Source organism: Dermacentor albipictus, chromosome 1, assembly GCF_038994185.2.
Source record: "Dermacentor albipictus isolate Rhodes 1998 colony chromosome 1, USDA_Dalb.pri_finalv2, whole genome shotgun sequence".
In the NCBI taxonomy this organism is placed as follows: domain Eukaryota; kingdom Metazoa; phylum Arthropoda; class Arachnida; order Ixodida; family Ixodidae; genus Dermacentor; species Dermacentor albipictus.
Genome location: NC_091821.1, coordinates 37946424 through 37965964, shown reverse-complemented (window position 1 = coordinate 37965964; position 19541 = coordinate 37946424). Strand labels below are relative to the sequence as shown.

Below are 19541 nucleotides of genomic sequence, written 5' to 3'. Positions count from 1 at the left end.
CGATCGGTCCAAGAAATCGGATGAGAGACTGCATTGCTTCTCAGATTTCGGTCGCCGTCATTTTCTTTAAAATTATTATTACTTTGTCTGCTTAATGGGAAGACAGCAGGTACTTGTAATTAACCTTTAAACATTCCTAAGTTTAAACGGATGCAAAACTCCCGGTCGCATTCTTCGATTCTCGGATACGCGCGGCTGCTTGCATGGTGTACATGTTTTGCACATGTGCAGCCTTTGAACACTGTTTGGTTATAGTGAGGCACCGCCTACAGTGCATACATTCGTGATTCCGACGACTTATGCTATAAGCGGTCTGTGCTGTACATTTTTACCGTAAAGTGATTGTATGTGACAGTCTCGATTGAGCAAGGTCCTTGTGCATTGTGTGCACACCACGTAATAAGATGAAAAGAAACTCGGCCTTGAAAGATTTTATCCTTTATATGTGTGGTTCCATGTAGTATAAATTTTGCTGCATTGCCTGACCTTTAGGTTTATGTTTCAGGTGACCACTACATCCTAAATGGCACTAAGTTCTGGATAACGAATGGTGCGATTGCTGATGTTGTGTTTGTCTACGCCCGCACCAATCCACTTGCAGATAAGCCCCAGCATGGCATTAGTGCATTCATTGTTGAAAAGGTGAGGCAATTATGAGTGTGTTCTATGGTATATTTATTACTTCAACCAGTATGGATATTACTGTCATGAGATTTTGGTAGCTCAGTGATATTGTCATGAATCAAGTAAGAAACCTACTGATGGTACTCAGTCGCATAGTAATCTGGCAATGGAGGGTAATCTACATAGTGTGCTTTGATACTTGAGGCTCTGCTCATTACTAGAGACCGAGTGTTTAGGCACTAAAAAATGCTGTTTTCGGCACCTATAACAGGCACTAAAGCTATTATTTAAAGGGGCCCGAAACACCTTTTGAATATTGTAAGAAAACGTTGCTGGTCTGTATAAGAGGCTCCTGTGAACATGTGAGCCAAATATTGTTACGGTGCATGCAGCAGGGAATTTACAAAAATCATGTCAAAAACAGCGAAAAATCGTTTGCTCTTGCTACTGCAATGTCATCATGCAGCAGCATTACAAGCAGCTGCTTTACAACTGATTTACATTATAACGGATTTACAAGAACATTCTCAGTAATACGCTTGCTAATTTTGAGTTAAATAAGTCAAATATATATATATATATATATATATATATATATATATATATATATATATATATATATATATATATTTATGCATATATACTTGGTAGTATATATGGTAGACACCTATACTTATATATATACTTGGTAGTATAACTTGGTAGACACCTTGAACCTCGAATTAACAAAATTTGCAAATTAACGAAGCTTTTTGCTGCAAGTGCAAATTATTGAGGTTTGACTGTATTAGTTACTAAGTCTATTAGTTTGCATGCAGAAAAGGAACACACTGAACGTACACTCTACTTAGTGGCACATACTTGTACTTCGGGATGTTTTATGGCCCGATGGCCTCTGGAATTGAATGTTCGCCAGTCAGAACCTTTGACACTTCTCTCAGTAGTGAAAGCCAGTGATTTTTATCTGAGCTAGGGTGAAGCTTCGAACCAATTACTACTCTCAGCAACAGGTGCAATGCAGATTGTGGCAAACATTTCCTGAATGTCCGAAATGAGCTCCTCATCCAGGTCAGAGTTGCACCCGAGCATTCAACTGTCTCTTGGTGGCCAATAGCATGAAGTGAGCACATGAGTACGCTAGGTCACTTCAAGTGTATTGTTGCGGAGAAGACTTTGAGCCCTTCTCAGAGCGATACTCTTGTCTGCTGCAAAGCTGTTAATAACAGCCTTACACGGCAAAGTGTCTGTTAAATAATCAGCTGCCTTCATCCAAGTTCTCCAGGGGATGACAGTGTTGCAATCTAAGTGAGGCTAGGGGCAAAACACAGAAAAAGGCATTTTTAGGCCCTGAAAATTTAATATAGGCACCACCATCAAAAGAGGCATTATAATGCCGCTATATAATGTTTCTAGACCCATAGTTCATGCTTATACATGTATTTTAAATAAGCACGATAAGGACATAAATGAAAAAGAGGCATTGTGCCCAAAGTTCTGGTCTCTACTCATTCCTGAACAAAAGAGGCATAGATCCTGAGGAATATGTGGCATGATGACATGTCCATCTACATGGTCATTCTCCGAATGATCTGACACCAGCTGTAGCTGTCATTTCAGTGCTGCAACATTATGAAATACAGTATAGATTGCATTGTAGGATAATTTCAATGGGGAGTGGTTTGCTTGACTTGATCGTTACATTCTTCAGGGTTAATTCACGAGAGACAGATGACAGAACTACATCTAAAGCATTTTAAGCCATTATTACTACAGGCAGTGCTGTGAAATGGAGATTTACGAAGGGAGATTTTGTATGATATGCATTCTCCAGTCTACTTGCACTGCTGTGTTGCACTATTGCAGCTCAATGTCATTGCCCCGTTCTCATGTGCATGCATGTGATCTTTTGGTACATATATCCTGAACAGTGTGGCTTACAAATTAAGACGTGCTCTAGTAGATCAGCCTGCTGTAGAAGCTGCGGACTAACTAGATTCATCTACACTGCACTTCAGCCCCTCCCCCTCCCTCAAGAATGAGCCGAGCCAAAAAGATTGTAGCCAAAAGCAAGCAGCCTCATTCATGTATACATTCATGTTCATTCGTGTATACATTGGTTCAATAATGTGCCCGCACAATATCCGACAAAAAGAGTTAGAAAGCACTATGCCGGGAAAAAGGACTGATAACCCGCAATGGGGACCTCAGTATCACATTGTCACTGTTGCGCATAGGTCTGAGTTGCAGCAGAAAACAGGCACAATCCATATGGTTCTCTTCAGTCTGTCAAAAAAGAAGAAAGATAGCTTCTCGGAAATTTACAGTGCGGAAATGGATTTTGTTTTAATATCGAGGTTCTCGTAATGAGTGCATTGTTGTCTTGTCGACAGGGGGAATTCAGTGCAAAAAGAGATACCCTTTTCACTAATGGTTTTTTTAATGTAGACATATGTGAAAAATGTCAGTAGTTCGTAAATTTGCTAAGCCAGTGTGTTGTTGCATTTGCCGAGTTTTTGCAGAAGGCATTATGTCAACTATGATGCTCAAAGTGAAACATGTTGCATCAATACTGGCACAATTTTTCATCATTCTCATATATTTGCTCAAGTATAAACACTCTGAGAACAACTGCATGTGTGAATTCTCTCAGTGGATTGGTCTACGTTGTTGCGAGTTGTATACTGTGCAAGCTGTATATGAAACGCTCTGCTGCAAGCAACAAAATCTTTCCTTTTGCCTTGCCCCAGAACACTCCTGGCTTCAGTGTAGGGCAGAAGCTGGACAAGTTAGGAATGCGGGGCTCTCCAACAAGTGAACTCGTTTTTGAAGACTGCAAGATCCCTGGTACGGACCCTCATTTCTATTTACTTTGTTGTGGCATTTCTATTTACTTTGCTGCTCCAAAGGAAAATTGTGTGTACGAGCTCCTTTGGGGCATTCTTGTGCAAAAGTGCAAATAACGTGTAAAGTTTTGCTCTTGACTTCCAGCTCTTCATATGTACAATACAACCTCGTGGTAGTCTGATTGGTTTGCATAAATCCTCATCATTTGAATATGTATATATGAAAATTTGTTCCTTTGTGTGTCTACCAGGTTATGTTTTGGCCCTGTTGTAATCATTGGTCTTTTTGTGTTGTTGATAAATAGAACAGCAAAGCTGTTGAAGAAAGAAAGAAAAGACTTTTTAGCAGAGCGTAATGAGCGATACCTTACTGCAATTTTCCCCCATGCACGCATGCATCGTGTAAACAAATTACATATCATGCTGTGATAAAACACTTTGAGAAGGGTGTGATGCACTGCACTGTGTGGCCAAATATGCGCAAGCTGATGCGTCTGTGTTTGTACACTGAGACTGCATGGACACGCACCACTGTAATAGATTCGTTTGTCAGACCTAAAGACACCCGACAGGTTTTCTTCAACCTGCATTTCCTTTGGTTGCTCTGAAGAGTGTTCTATCTGCAGACTCCTGTCTCGTGCCAAGGAGAGGTTGGGTTTCCTTCAAACCTCCTGTCTGAACTTGTCGCCTTTTGAAACAGAGGATGGGAGAGGTTGTAATCTTATTATGATATAAAACGATATGAAACGATATAATGTAATGATAGAACAGGAAAGGGCATCAGAAGGAAGAACCATCAGTGTTCAGGCTTTGGAGAAACTGGTTTACATCTGTCGCGTTCTTCGCAGTGAGTGGATCGTCTACTCAAGTGCATTAAGGTGCCTAGTAAACAACAGCTAAGGTTTTGCTGCCAGGCATCCCGCTCACTAATAATACACCTAAAAGGCGTATGTGGCTTATTGGTCTTGACACTGAAAAACGCCAATAGAGTGGCATGCTTAGAGACACTGATGGCTTTGGACAATTTCGTGAGTTGATGTTTTTTACACAGAGAGATGGCCTTGACCTTTACCTTGTTGATGTAGGTCTTGACTGGGGGAGAATTCAGTAGGGTAATCACTTGGCCCGGTTGGTGTAGCATAACTCAGATTTGGAAAACTAGCGCATAGCCAAAGCACAAGGAAAAGGACAGCACAAGGTGTGTGTCTTTCTTGTGCGTCATCTAGCTATAGTCTTCTAAAATCATAACTGGGAAGAAGTTCTGCAATCGCTTGCACTGCATCATCCGACTGCATCATTAAAAGGTGGTAATTGCATTCTTGACATAATGCAAAGTGCTTTCTATGGCGTGTAATTTGGAGATAAACATCAGCAGGTATGCTCTTGTTATGTTTGTGTAAGTACGGTTATTGGACATATGGATTGCTTACCATTGACATTAGCCATAGCATATTTGCTGTGCCAGCAGCCTAGAACAGGATTTGTGGAATGTCAATTTTGCTATTTTGCAATATAGTAGAACCTCGTTGACATGGTCCTGTTACTTAAGTTTTACCAGTGCCAGTGTTTGTAATCAAGAATACAAAAAAATGACCCAATAGAGTTACGCTCATTTTTTACTGGTTCATACGTTCCCAGAAAACACAATTTTTCAGCACCTACATTCACTACGTTGCCAAACTGCGATTATATTATATGTTTCCCGGCTGCTAGATTCCGTATAAACAAGAAAATGCGTGAGGCATGCGCGATCGAGAACAGTACATAGCTGCCCACCGCGGCAGCTTCATCGCAATACTCCCCCACTTGTCTCACGGGAATACGCCGACATGCACTCAGTTTCTCAATTCGGTACCAGCATATCTTCTCCAATGTAGTCGCACGCGGCATTCACAGTTATCACCGCCAATAATATTGCGATAAGCATCTTCGCCTATCTCTTTCACAGTGCGTGGTGCCATCGGATGCTTTTAATAGGCGATAACCGAACTTCGCCGTCCCTGCTGCAGACTGCGATCGTGTATGTATTCCCGCCACTAGATTCCATGTAAGCAAAAGGCGTGAGGTGCACATGATCAAGAACAGGGTCCGTATTCTGAAATGTTTGCCTTCCGCGAACTTTTGGTGTTCGGTTGGTGGTGGAGTGTAGTAGAGATAAGGTAGGTGGTAGTTTATAGTAGCCTTTTTGGTGGCGTCTTACATGCGTTGTTTCACGGCGATATTTGTTGATTCATTTAAAATAAAACATTTCACACTTATGTATTAAACTTATTTGACCTAAAGCGGCCATAACCAACCGTAGTCAGTGCGCAGAACCCATGCTGCAGCCACCACACTCGAAAACAACCCACCCGAGCCACTCTGCGCTCGCACGGTGTGCTCTCTCATGTGATGGGAAGTGTTTGACAGCGCGTGTTCGTAGTGCACGTTGACGTCACAGGTAAGCAGTTGCTTGATTTATTGAATGTGACTATCGCGGAAGGCGAACGCTTCAGAATATGGCCCCAGTATATAGCCGCCCGTCTCACGTGAAAATGACGGCGGGCACAGTTTCTTATTCCAGTACCAGCAAATCTCTGTCCGCATTGTCGCACGCCGCATTCACAGCAATCGCTGCCAAACCTACTGCAATAAGCATCTTGACCTATCTGTTTTACAGTGCGTGGTGCGTACGCTGTAAACGGAAATAACTTGTAGGTGGGTGGGAGTATAACACTTGTCCTCTAGTGACCCCCCGGTTGGGAGTTTATTATACTCCATCTGATCAGAGTAGAATTTTTACTCCGTGCAAGCAGAATTTTCCTGTGGAGCCTTGGGAGTTTTTTCTGTCTTTTTTATGTTTTACTTCACGCTGGATGGAGTTTTTGCATGGAGCCTTGGGAGCTTTCTTTCTGTCTTTTTATTTTTTTACTTTGTGTTGGATGAAGTTTTTTTGAGGTGCAACGGGGGTATAAAAAGTCCTATCGCATCAGTTTACGTGAAGATCTTTATATGTAAAGGCTACTGGTCAAATTTTGAAATGTACATGCAAGACTGCATCAAATTCAATGAAACAAGCCAATGAAAGCACATAAACCACGACATACATAAACATTTGAGAAACGCCCAATGCAGAACTTTGAAAGACATCCAACATACACGCGACACACAGCAAGAAGCAACACAACGAGCATATCTAGCCACGATACTGTGTGCCTCGAAACCGTGTAGCGAGCAGCTATGCTGTTTTCAGAATTACGACTCACATGCTCGCTCATATAAGATCTGCTTCTCTGAAGTTAACAGAAGACCTTAATCAACACAAAACTGTTAATTCAAAATGGTAAGAAAACAAAGTTAATGGCATTTTTCATAATTAGCATGCCATTCTGGGAATATTGAAGCGACTTCACACCCTGCTGGCATTCGCAGCCAAAAAAAAGTAGTGCGTTACAGTGAGAAAGAAAAATTTATGTGCTTGTGCTTCATCGCAAAATTGACTTTGTGCAAAATAGTGGTAGTGTAGCAAGAATTTATTAGGTGTGAGCTTGACCTGCAGCAGCCCATGTAACACCGAAAAGTGCGCAGTCATAAATTTTTTTTTTTTACCGCACTACTTCCTCAGCATCCAAACAATGTCTCTCGGTTGCGAAATGGCACTACAGTTGAACCTCGCTACAACGAAACTGACGGGGCGCGCGAAAAATTTCGTTAAAGCGAAATTTCGTTGAGGCGAAAACAGGCCAAAAACACTGTCAGGTTGGACCACATAGTCCCAAAACATCATTTATTTCCAAAGAAGTCGGTCAGCTTCTTCTGCTTCTTTTTTTTTGCCACGAGTGCAGTGGCGCGGCTTTCGCACTCGGTGAACAGTTGCATCGCGACGTCGTCATCGTGAGCACCGAAAAATCTGCGGATCACATCAAAAGCATCCATCACTTTTATTGCAGGTGGTGGCGCTAAGTCCTCCGCGTCGCTGTCATCATCCGATGATGCGTCGTTGTGGCGAACGCCCTCAATTATAGCTTCGTCACTCAGCTCCTCGTGAGCTAGCACTTCACTGTCAACAGCGATGTAGTCGCCGATGTGAACATCGGCCGGCACATCTCCGGAGTCCTGAAGGGCTGCCCATGCCGCATTGGCCTCTGTGGAGGGTGGAGCAATTGTACTGCAGCCTTCCTCGTCCGACGTGGAGTTCGCTGCCAGTTGAGCATCGGAGTGAAAGCCGGCGTGCACAAAACAGTTGTAGATGATACTGCGACTGGTTGCCGTCCACGCTGCTGAGACCATCTGTACAGCCATGTACAAATCCACTTCGATTGCCCGACCGGTGTCGATGTTTAACACCAGCCGCTGAATCAGTCGCTGTCGATAAGCGCTTTTAACGCTATTGATGATACCTTGATCCAGCGGCTGGATTAAAGCCGTGCAATTCGGCGGGAAGAATCTTACTTCCACGCTTTGAAGCTGAACGTCTTCAACGTTATGCGCTGAGCAATTGTCGATGAGCAAACAAACCTTACGTTTCTTTGCCGTCATGTCACGGTCGAAAGCGGTTAGCCACTCTTTGAAAACGGCCCGTGTCATCCAAGACTTCTTATTGGCAACATATTTGACGGGCAGGCTCTTGCCACCTTTGAAGCACCGCGGCTTCGCACTTTTGCCTATCACCAGTGGGCAGCGCTTGTCAGACCCGTCCATGTTGCAGCACAGGAGCACAGTCACACGCTTTTTGCTATGCTTCCCTCCGCTGCATGGCTGGCCCTTCATGTGAAGCGTCTTGGAGGGGAGGAGCTCGAAGAAAAGTCCCGTTTCATCGGCATTGTATATGTCTGATGTGGCATATTTCTCCATTAATTCCGGCACAGCAGCTGATGCCCAAGCAGATGCAGCGTCGGCGTCTGATGAGGCCAACTCCCCACACAGCACTTTAGCGACGATTTCATGCCTGGCCTTAAAACGGGTCAGCCACCCTGAGCTGGCTTTGAAATCATTGATGCCCAGCATACAGGCATAGCCAAGTGCCTTTTGCTGCAACATGTTTGCGCTGACCGGCATCTTCTTTGCGCGCACGTCGAGGAACCACGTGTACAGAGCCTTCTCAAGGTCCTCATGAGCCGCTTGCGTCAGCTTTTTCCGCTTCGCGGATGTCCCCGAAGAAAGAGCTTGCGCTATCGCGTCTTTCGACTTCAAGATCGTTGACAGCGTGCTCTGTGAGATGCCGAAGTCCGCTGCAACATCTCCCTTTTTCCTGCCACTGGATGCCGCGCTGATAATCCGTGCCTTCTCTTCAAGCGAGAGGAACTTCCGCTTTCTAGATGAAGTCGCCATGCTCGCATTCATTACAGCGCACTAGCAGCACAAGCACGAGTGAAAAAAACTAGGGCAAACGCGCTGCTGTTGCCAGGCTGCTGCGTCCTTTGGCAACGGATTGGTTGCGGCTCTGAATTGGATTGGAAGAAAACGGGAGCTTGCCCCCGCGCCTTGTCGCAAGGCAGCCAGCCCGATAGTCATCAACACCAAGCTATGGCGGTGATCATGTGCGTTTCAGTGAGTGGATTAGTTTGGTCCAGCGAATGTTTAGCGAAACAAAGCAGTGTGGGCCTATGGAAGTACATAGATGGGCGGCGATATGCTTGTTTTATTGTAAGATATATTTTTAAATCGAGCTTCGCATAGCAAAAATTTCGTTGAAGCGGAAACGCGCCCCAAAAATGGTTCGTTGTGATGAGAAATTTGTTCCATTACTTTGTATAGCGAGCTGACGGGGAATTGGAAATATTTCGTTGAAGCGAAAATTTCGTTGAAGCGACGTTCGTTGTAGCGGGGTTCGACTGTACATCACTGATCTGTCGAACAAATCCTCACACTCTGACCCAGTAGTTACAACACAATACAATACAATGCAATACAAATTTTATTGTACATAAAGGAAAACAAAGTACAGATAGCAGGCCTACCAAAGCCTCAGAGGGCTTGACTGGCAGTGCCTGACAGTCAGGTCACAGAAAATTGCACAGGGTTAATAGCGGAGTTAGCTAATAGCGGGTCGGAGCAAAATATTGAATAGTTATAGAAAATGTTACTTTATACATCAAAAATTCTAAGTAGTTTCTTAATCCCAAGTCTTGTGTTTGCTTCTAACACAGGCGTTGGCAATTTATTAAATATGGCTGGAACATAGTATTGCCACGTTCTCCTTCCGTACTTTGTCGCAGTCTTAGGGATGACATAGGGTTCCTTCGGTCTTAAGGAGCGGACAGGCGTATGTCGTGTTTTAAAATAATTATTCCAGAAGTGTTTAATTGCAACACTTTTGACAATCAGGGAAGTGAAGTTTGGCAAATTCAACAACCTAAAGATGTCTGCATCTTGCTTTGGACACAAATCGTATGCCACTGTTGACAGCAGTCAACATAAAATTGAATTAATTCTTGAGCTCCACCTAAGAGTACAGTGGCCATACACAGTCAAGCCATGACGTAGCACACTGTAGACTAAAGCATGGACAATAATTTTGCAAACGGAGATTGGCTTAAGACATCGCATATTGTATAATACACAGGAGACCGCACGCAGCCTTTTACAAAGGTGGGATAATTGCGAGTTCCATAAAAGATCACAGTCAAAAAGCAACCCAAGATACTTAACAGAAGATGCATTTTTAACAGGTTGGCATGTGCATTCATAACAGTCAGATGGGTGTAAGAATAATGATGTCGTAGGCAGGATTTTTTTTCATGGAGTTATGGAAACAGACAAGTTGCATTTTAGAAGGGTTGATGCTTATTAAGTTAGCCACAAAACAGTCTATAGCTTTAGTTGCCTCATTCTGTAAGGAGCTGATTGCATCAGAGTAATTAGTTGCACAGGATACAAGAATCGTATCATCGGCATATTGATATATATATATAATTATCTTCTACATTGGACAAATGCATTGGACAAATTTATGCTCCTAAATAAGTGTCTGGGATAGAGCATACCATTAATGCACATCGGAGGCCACGACGTGACCAAAACAGAAATGCGCGATAACAATTATATTCACATTGCTCAGTAAGAATCTTTATTTATGGCACTTACTTACATCCTACCATTTTTCTTGAGTGAGGATATCCATACACAGATACTGAAGAACAGTTGCGTGCACTCTGGTCTTTCTCACTGGCAGCACGACACTGCAACAAACTTGGAATATGTCATTCATGTGCGACTAGTACGGACGTTGTCGTTTGAACATTGGCTACTGTCACCATTGCTATGCAGTCCTTTGAAACATTTCACCAGATGTTGTGAGCATACACTCACAAGGACATTAATGTCGCATTTCACGTACTGAAGAACGCAAGCCAAGGTTACACAACACGAAAGCACAGTCAGAAACCTGAACTGACATCATGAGTAAACAAGCAGCTTCAAGGTATACCTAAGCCTTTTTCAGTACTTGAAAACGTTGCTCTTGCATTCATCGTTGTCAGCAAAGTGATCACAGCTAACGTGCATGAAACTGAGATACACTGAGCTTCAGGCACACCTATAACACTTTCTGGGATGAAATACACGAAAAACATCAACGAAAAGGTGGCACGGAACACCACTTCACAGATGTAAACAAACCGTCAGCCATGAGCACTGCCGACTCCGCCGAACGTGGCTGGTCGCTGGCGTGGTGCATAGCCTCATGGGAAGTGCCATGTGACCAACCTGTTTCATTGGGGTGAGTTTTTTTAAAACTCCCTGTGCGGAGTTTTCACAAGATTTTGAACAAGATTTCACTCCGGCAGCTAACCAATGGAGTGAAACGAGAGAATGCCATTGTATTGCTCCCATACATCGGAGTAAATATTTAAGGATGAGGAGTTCTTAGGGTACATCACCTGTTAAAAACTCCCATGTAGGTTTATTTTCGTTTACAGTGTAGTGCCATTGCTAGCATACTGCACACTTTTAGTAGGCGATAATCCAAACATGCCGCCGGTCCCTGATAGGGGCATCCCTTCCATGGCATCTGGTGTTGCCCATCAGCTCGATTTCGTCTTGGTTTCCCGTTGCCCTCTTAAAACACCACACAATAGAAAAACAACAATACATGTCTCAGGCGGCATGAGCACCTCCAGCTGGAAGCACCTGGGTGTCTTGTGCCACAATAATCTGCACAACGCTCCGCTTTACGTAACATGTCAACAATAGTTGAGTTTGTCAAAGTTCTTTAGCTACTTTGGATCATATGTTTTTCCTGGTTAGTATGTTTCTTCTTACGTTTTCTTTTTTCCAAAACGTATGAATGAGGTTCTTCTATACATTTGGTACACTACCTAAAGAATGCTGCAATATACTGCTTCTGACATCCTATTTAGCCTTCTCCTTCGCTTTCTTCCTCCCTACCATACACCTTTTCAATGTTCTTGCTCTATTCGATTTTTTTTTTCATTTGTCTGTGCACTCTATTTTGTTTCCACTTAGCAGTTAAAGCAAGAAGTAAAAGTGTTAGTGCCACAAGCAAACAGCATGAAAAGGTGTCTGTTGGGCCTGCCAGCGTTATAACAACACTGAAATGCCACAGTGGGGAACTGGGAATGAGAACCAGATACTGCTTCATATGAGCAGCAAACCGCCAGCTTACGTAATATATGGGGTGTTTTATTTTATTGTTACCATAATTTTTAAAAATCACCTAGGACACGTAGCACAGTTCTACTTCTTGATCTAGGTTACTGTCAGTGGCATACATTATTTGCACACGAAAATGAATATTTGTATAATTTAAAAAAATTTGCTAATTATATTTTTAATAATTATGCCATATATTACAGTTTAAAAATTGTAGCCACCCGCTGCAATGGCATAGTGGCAATGGTGTTGCACTGCTAAGCACGAGGTTGAGGAATCAAATCCTGGCCACGGCAGCTGCATTTCGATGGGGCAAAATGCAAAAACGCCCGTGTCCCATGCATTGGGAACACATTAAAGATTCCCTGGTGGTCAAAATGAATCCAGAGTCCCCCACTATGGCGTACCTCATAATTAAATCAAATCGTGGTTTTGGCACATAAAGCCCCAGAATTCATTCAGAAATTGTAGTCAGTGGATTTTAAATCATATCTAGGTGGAACGAATTCTAAGAACTGTACAAGCTTCGAGATATTTGTTCCCAAAGTTTGCGACAAAGTGCGTTGGTGCTCAAGTAACTTTTGAGCTTCAGTGCATAAACGGTTGTTTTGTTGAAAGAGTAAGTGGGACAACAGTGCATTTTTATAAGTTTAGCTGTGCTTATCTCAATATTGGTGCTAGTTGCAAAGTTTGTTACAAGTGGATACGCCTTGTGAAATCATTGGCTTCAATTCATGTACTGCATTATGTGCACTAAAGTAACTGGTTCAACAATTAATTAGTGCAATTTGTTAATTAGGCAGTTATGCATACTGATTTTCAGTGTATCTAATGCACACCTCTTCAAATATACCAGCTCAATAAGTTTTGTGCTAAATGCCACAGGCGATAAAAAAAAAATCATTGATGTTAACATTAAAAAAACCCCACCAGGTATACTGCAATGCTGCAGTTTTCTCAGTACTATTTGCATGAATGCCTTATCACCAGAGTTTGGACTGATGTCTATGCTGCTCTGAGGAACTGAGCAAGATTGTTTTTAAGATCCTAAAAGTGGTTGAGGCTATACCAAATGAATTTTTGTAATGTGCTGTAGTGCTACATTTTATTTTGGTATTGACATCAATACCTTGTCACCAAGCATGTACTGCTGTCCTGCCAAGTGAAATTATGTGACATGAATATGAAATAGAACATCCTAAAAGTGGCTGCTACACTAAATAAATTTTCCATAACTTAGTGTAAAATAAAATTATTACTGGTTTTATTAAATATAGGCAATAACTTTGGAAGATATTATGCATATGATTGTGCGTGTAAATTGAGTGATGGAGCTATATTTTGCTCAATGCTCAGCCCCATAGCTCCTGGTCAGCTGCACTAACATTTAGGCACTTGACGACTTTCACTCACTATTTTGTATCATTTCTGTGATGTCTCAATTCTGTCTTTTCCTTATCTTTTCTTTCTTTCTTCAAAATGTGGTCTCAGCTAAGAACCTGGTTGGTGAGCTGAATAAGGGCATGTATGTCCTGATGAGTGGCCTGGATTTCGAGCGCTTGGTTCTGGCTGCTGGACCAGTTGGGTGAGCCACATTTTGGCATGTTAATACAACGTCGTATTCCAGGGAATTGCTAAACTGTGTGAGGTGTACTGACGTCAGCTGGCTTGCTTTGAATAACAGGGTCAGATTTCCTAACCTGTAATCTACGAACAGAGCTGGGAGGGAGGTTGCTTCAGAGCAGTGTTGAACTTGGTTTTTGTTTTGCCTTTTTTTTTGAAGTTTGATATTCTGCTTGTTCTGAAACTAGGTTTCCTGGAAATAAATTTGCAGGCTAAGGGCGTGCTTTGAAAGAGTTGTGCTCCCACCAAAAGGTGTGTACAGAAGTGCCAGATTTATTTTCGAGAGAAGGTGCACAATTTATTCCCTCTATGGGACGCTCTTGTTATTTTGGACTATATTAGGGTACAACTTTAGAAGACGGCCAGATGACCAAAGCACGGTAGCCAATTGCCTCCGTGACTGAACAAATAGTGCCGCTCAAAAAATCTGGCTTCTAAAATGCATAATTCTCATTATAAGTAAGACTTTTGTATCTTAATGACTGGCTTGGTAAAGCTCTTGTGATGAAAATGCTACAGCACAAGCCGGATTACAAGGGAAAAATAACCCTGTGCCTTCTACAACAATGTGCGTCGTTTGCTTTTTAAGTTTGTGTTAAGGGACAAAAGTAGAAAGAGCAGCGCTGCATGGCTCTTGCGCAGGTTTACATGTACACAGAACATTTACTACATGCTTTCTGAGCTTAAAATGAATCAGTTTCTGTTTAGCAAGTACTTAAAAGAACAATGCATTTATTGAAACCATTACAAACCTGGGGCAAGAAGAGAATCGAGGCAGGAAAGGTACAAGAATGCTTCATTCATCATTTTAAATAAATACACGGATGCTTGTCTCTTGGTTTTAAATAGCATAAAATTTACATTTGTTTTGGTTTTGTGTTTTCACAACCTTATTTTCAAGAATGTAATATGTGTGTCTTTTCGTTCACTTTCACATTATTATTATTATTATTATTATTATTATTATTATTATTATTATTATTATTATTATTATTATTATTCAAACCTGCAATCTCGAAAGTTTGCCCCATCTTGTTGGTCTGAGCAGAGAATTTTCAGTCTGTCTGTAGGAAGATAAGGTGCAAAAAGACACCTTCGCTTCGATAATAACAAAAAGAAAATAAAAAAAGGAAGAAAGGAAAAAATCAAGCTTCTTGGTTTTTCTTATTCGTCTCACTCATTCCTATGCTCCAGGCCGTCACACATTTGAAGTTTATATATGTGAAACTTACTTGAACACAATGTGAGCTGTAGCCTTGTAGGCTTTTGTAGGCTTTCTATAGTGCACATTGGATGCCGTAGCCATATTGAAGGTAACATTTGGTGATATTTTATCGTTTGACATGATGTTGAATGTGATCCCTTGCTATCTCAGTAGTTCTGTTGCCCAGCCTTGTCAGTGCACTTGACTGCTATGTGAGGTGAAAATGCTGACAAGAATCGAGCCTGCCCATAAATTGCTTTAATCACAATTGCATCCACTTCTGCTTGTTGGCCGTTGGCACATACTGTAAGCAGTACCTATAAATGTGATTGAAGCCAGAAATGTGACACTCTGGTTGCCATTAGTGGAGTGGTTATATTTTTTTGGCTTTCTTTTTGGGACCAGCATAATGCAGGCATGCTGCGATGTTGCCTTTGACTATGTCCACACCCGCAAGCAATTTGGTCAGCCAATTGGAACTTTTCAGGTGGGTTGTACATTTCTGCCATATTGGCACACAACAAAATGAAACAGTGCAGTTGTAATTGCATAACAGTGTGGTTTTATAGGCCAATGTATCTGTCTTTCGTGCCTTCTATATATAGTGATGACATTGTAAGTAAATATAAGTGGGAAGGTGATTAAGCTTCTAGCCTTTGTATGGCGTAGTGCAGAGCACGATGAGTAAAGGCAGCAAAAGTACGTATTTATACTGAAGCCTTTAAAAAAGTAAATCCTGGGCTTTTACATGCCAAAACCACAATCTGATTATGAAGCACACCTTAGTAGGGGGAGTCTGTATTCACTTTGACCACCTGGGGCTCTAAGTGCACCTAAATTGAAGTACACAAATGTTTTCTTTTTTTTTTTTTTTTCGACTAGATACAGCTGCGGTGGCCAGTATCAAACCTGCGACTTCAATCTCAGCAGCACAATGCCATAGCCACAAATTACCGCAGCGAGTACACTGGAGCCTTTATTTGAAGAGAGAGAAGCCTAAATGGTGTGCAGTCGAACCCACTTATGACAATACCGGTTTTAACAATATACCGGTTATAACAGTGAGAAGCTGCTGCACCGTCAACTTTTGTATGTTTTCATGGGGAAATAACTTGCTTTCTACAATGCCCTGATGGTGTATTATTGGTTATAACGATCAAGTCTGGCTGCTATGTGACCAAGTCTAAAGGTAGTGAAATGCAAAATTCTTGAAGTAAGAAAAGAAAACAAGGAATTCGAGCCGCTGGAAGATGGGCCACTGCTCCAACAGCCGCCGTGCGCTGATTTTCCAGCCATCTCCGCGCGCCTCTCTCCTGTCGCCCTTCCACCCCTCCGAACATGAATGGGCTGTGCCCATAGCTCTATGCCGCCTCACCCTCCGAAACACAAATGGGCTGCGCCAACTGCACTGCTCGCAGATTGCTCGCATGTTGCTCACTGACTCCTCATTCAGGGCAGTTTTGCAAACAGCTTAATCGCTCGCGTTCGTCTTTATTGGTTGCGTCGAAATCATTCCTGGCCATGCTGTCCCTCAGTCTTGTTTGACTTGCCGCCAAAACGGAAGATGGCTTATCCTCCTGCTAATCATCGGCAATGCACGACGTTGCCAGTGAAAAGAAAGCGCAGGTCTCTAGATTTGGAAACTACCATAAAAACCCGCTAATAATACGAACCCGCATATAGTACGAGGTGAACTTTTTGGGATGCGAAATGGAAAAAAAAAAGTTTTGTCCGCGTATTATACAAGTTGGGAAAACTCAAAAACATTTATTTAAATTGCACTCCGCACTTTAATCACTGTCTTCCTCAGCTGCGCTCTCTTTGGATAGTTCTTTGTCGGACATATCTTCCCAGAGATACTCATCCTCTGTGCCATCAAGAGCGTTCGAGATGCCGCACTTCTTGAATGCGCAATGCACAACGTCCTCTGGTATGCTGTCCCATGCGTCCACAATCCACTTGCATAGCGTGGCTGGCAAAGCCCGCTTCAGCTTCAGTGACCCGGTCGGTGTCACTGCAGGCTCATCTGAGCGTATCCAATCTGCGTAACACCGCTTGACCACGTCCTTGAAAGGCTTGTTCACGCAAACGTCTAAAGGCTGCAGCTGAGACGTCATCCCACCCGGGATAACAACGAGTTCAGTGCTGGATTCACGCAACAGCCCCTTCACTGAGTCGGCCGAATGGCAACGAAATGCATCCAGCACAAGGATGGACGGGAACGACAACAGTGCGCAGGGCCACCTACACCAGACGGACTTTATCCAGTCGAGCACAAGATTCTTGTTCATCCAGCCTTTCTCATGGCATCTCACAACCACATTTTTTTGGCAGCTCCTCACCTTTAGGCACTGTCTTGCGCTTGAAGATGACATAGGGTGGAAACTTGCGTCCGTCTGCCAAGCACGACAACATGACGGTAACTGGCATTTTCTCATTGCCAGTGGACCAAGCATAAACTTGTTTAGAGCCCTTTTTGTGCATGGTGAGGGGTGATAACATGTCCAGATAAACCGGCGTTTGGTCAGCATTGCCGATTTGCCCTAGCTGGAAGTTCTTGGACTTGTGCAGCGAAATAATGTGGCGCTGGAAAGCCACAAGCAGTTCTTCGAACAATTCGGGCAGCTTTTGCGAAATTAAAGTTCAGTGGCATTAGGAAAAACCAGCACGTCACATGTAGCGATAAATCCAGTACTTGCTCGTTTCGAAGGCAGAGCTCGGTAGCCCTTTTTCTCTTGCAAGCTCCTTAGCTTGCAAGCTAAGGAGCGCTCACAGCTACAGCTAGACGCTCACAGCTAGACACGCGGCTCACTGTTGGCATACCAACTCCGTCAGGGCGAGTTCGATTTTCAGGAATGTCCCACTCTTCGAGCTGCAAAAGCTTCTTCGTGTTCCGCTGCACGCGAAAAGGGCTTCCTTCTGTTGACGCCATCCGCGAATGCTTCCCTCGTCGACGCCAAACTGCCTCCCGGCCGCACTGTTGCCGATGTCCTGTGCGGCTAAAGTAACCTTTCTCTTAAAAGCAGCTGAGTACTGTTTTCGTGGTCCGAACATCTTGGTCCTTCAATGCAGAATAAAAGAGATGCACTTCGCGAAGTGTGGTTTGCACGTGTGCTGCCAAGGTGCGCACTCAACAATAAAGAAACGATGCTGTAGTCACACAGCAATAACGAAACCAAGCCGTAGCCACACAGCAATAACGAAACCAAAACTTCTAGTCCAAATTTCTAACTGAAATTTTCGTTCGGATCCACATACAGTACGATGCGAAAATTTGGGATGCTAATAATAGGAAAGAACCTCGTATTATAAGCAAGTTTTTACGGTAAGTGCTTCTAACCGATGAGGCGATCATTGCGGACGTGCTTGCATCAGATAGTGACGGCGAAGACGGCAGTAATGACGCAGAAGGGCAGGCTGCCTCAACGTTGTCCTCACAGGAGGCCCATCAGATTATTCAGTCCCTCCGGGGCTTCGTTTTCATGAGGAACCTTCCGCTGCACTACGTGGAGCACCTGGTTGCCTTGGAGAAGGATGTCGGCAAGCTTCGCATAACGCATACAAGGTTTTCTCGTGCAAGCCAGTGAGAAGTACATGGCGAGATGCATGTGGCAATCTTGCCTCAGCGTTTCTTCTGGATTTTTTAAGCTGACGGGCTTCCGCGGAAACCTTCTCGCAATATTGAAGCGATGCCTTGGCGGTGCTCGCATATTGCTTGCCACCTATGACCCCTCTTTGCAGTTGTTATAGCAATGCTATTCTTTAACGCCGACAGCCGTGGCTTATTACACATGATCGGAGTGCCCAGGAAGCAGTTAAACGAGTGAACACAATCAGCAGCGGGGTGGAGGAAGGTGGTGGGGAGGGGCACTGGCCTCTCCGCCATTATAGTTTTCTTACATCAGCTCTGTTATCCCCCAATTTAGATTTTTTCATGCAACCCGGTTATAACAATTATCAGTTATAACAGTGGAATTTTTGTGGAACTTGAATATTGTTATAAGTGGGTTCGACTGTAATCCTATGGCAAAAAGAAAAGAGAAAAAGCTAAACTATCTTAGCTAAGTTTTTTCAGAATTTTTCTTGGTCAGTGATTTCCTTACTCTATCATTTTCGATGTTTTATCTGCTCACATGTACTACTCATTCTGTGAAAACCTTCAATTGGCACATATTGCAACTTACAAATTGTAGCCGGTGAATCCTCAAGGGGATCATTCATTTTGAGCGAATTCTGATGGTGGCCATGCATCTCGAGATGTTTGTTTTCATAGTGTCCGATGAGATACATTGGTGTTGCAGTTATTTTTGGGCTTCAATGCATAAGACGGTCTTTTGTTAAGCAACTGGAACGGTGCATTTTTAGAAGTTTGACGGTGCATACTTTGAAACTGGTGCTATCTTCAGAATTTGTTCCAAGTGCACGTGCCTTGCAATATCACTGTCTACAATTAGTAAATTACAATATGGGCTCTTAAAGTAATTTGTTAACATAATTCATAAATGTTAACTAGTTAATTATGCATTTAGATTTACTGTGCAAGTAATGTCCGCCTCATTGAGCAATCCAGTTCAAGGGTTGGAATAGTCTTATCTGCCATAAGTGATTTTTAAAACTTCTGTATAGTCTAAAAAAGTCGCAGTTTCACCCAAAAT

At 42.9% G+C, this 19541-nt stretch overlaps 1 protein-coding gene across 1 annotated transcript in view; it reads left to right on the top strand.

Moving 5' to 3' along the window:
- The window catches only part of LOC135901076 (isovaleryl-CoA dehydrogenase, mitochondrial), an 88327-nt gene that overhangs the window by 52930 nt on the left and 15856 nt on the right, over positions 1 to 19541 (top strand). The window contains exons 6-9 of the mRNA XM_065430750.1: positions 506 to 642; positions 3372 to 3468; positions 13551 to 13644; positions 15292 to 15373. Of these exons, the coding sequence (XP_065286822.1) occupies positions 506 to 642; positions 3372 to 3468; positions 13551 to 13644; positions 15292 to 15373 (410 nt within the window). The remainder of the gene's footprint in view (positions 1 to 505; positions 643 to 3371; positions 3469 to 13550; positions 13645 to 15291; positions 15374 to 19541) is intronic.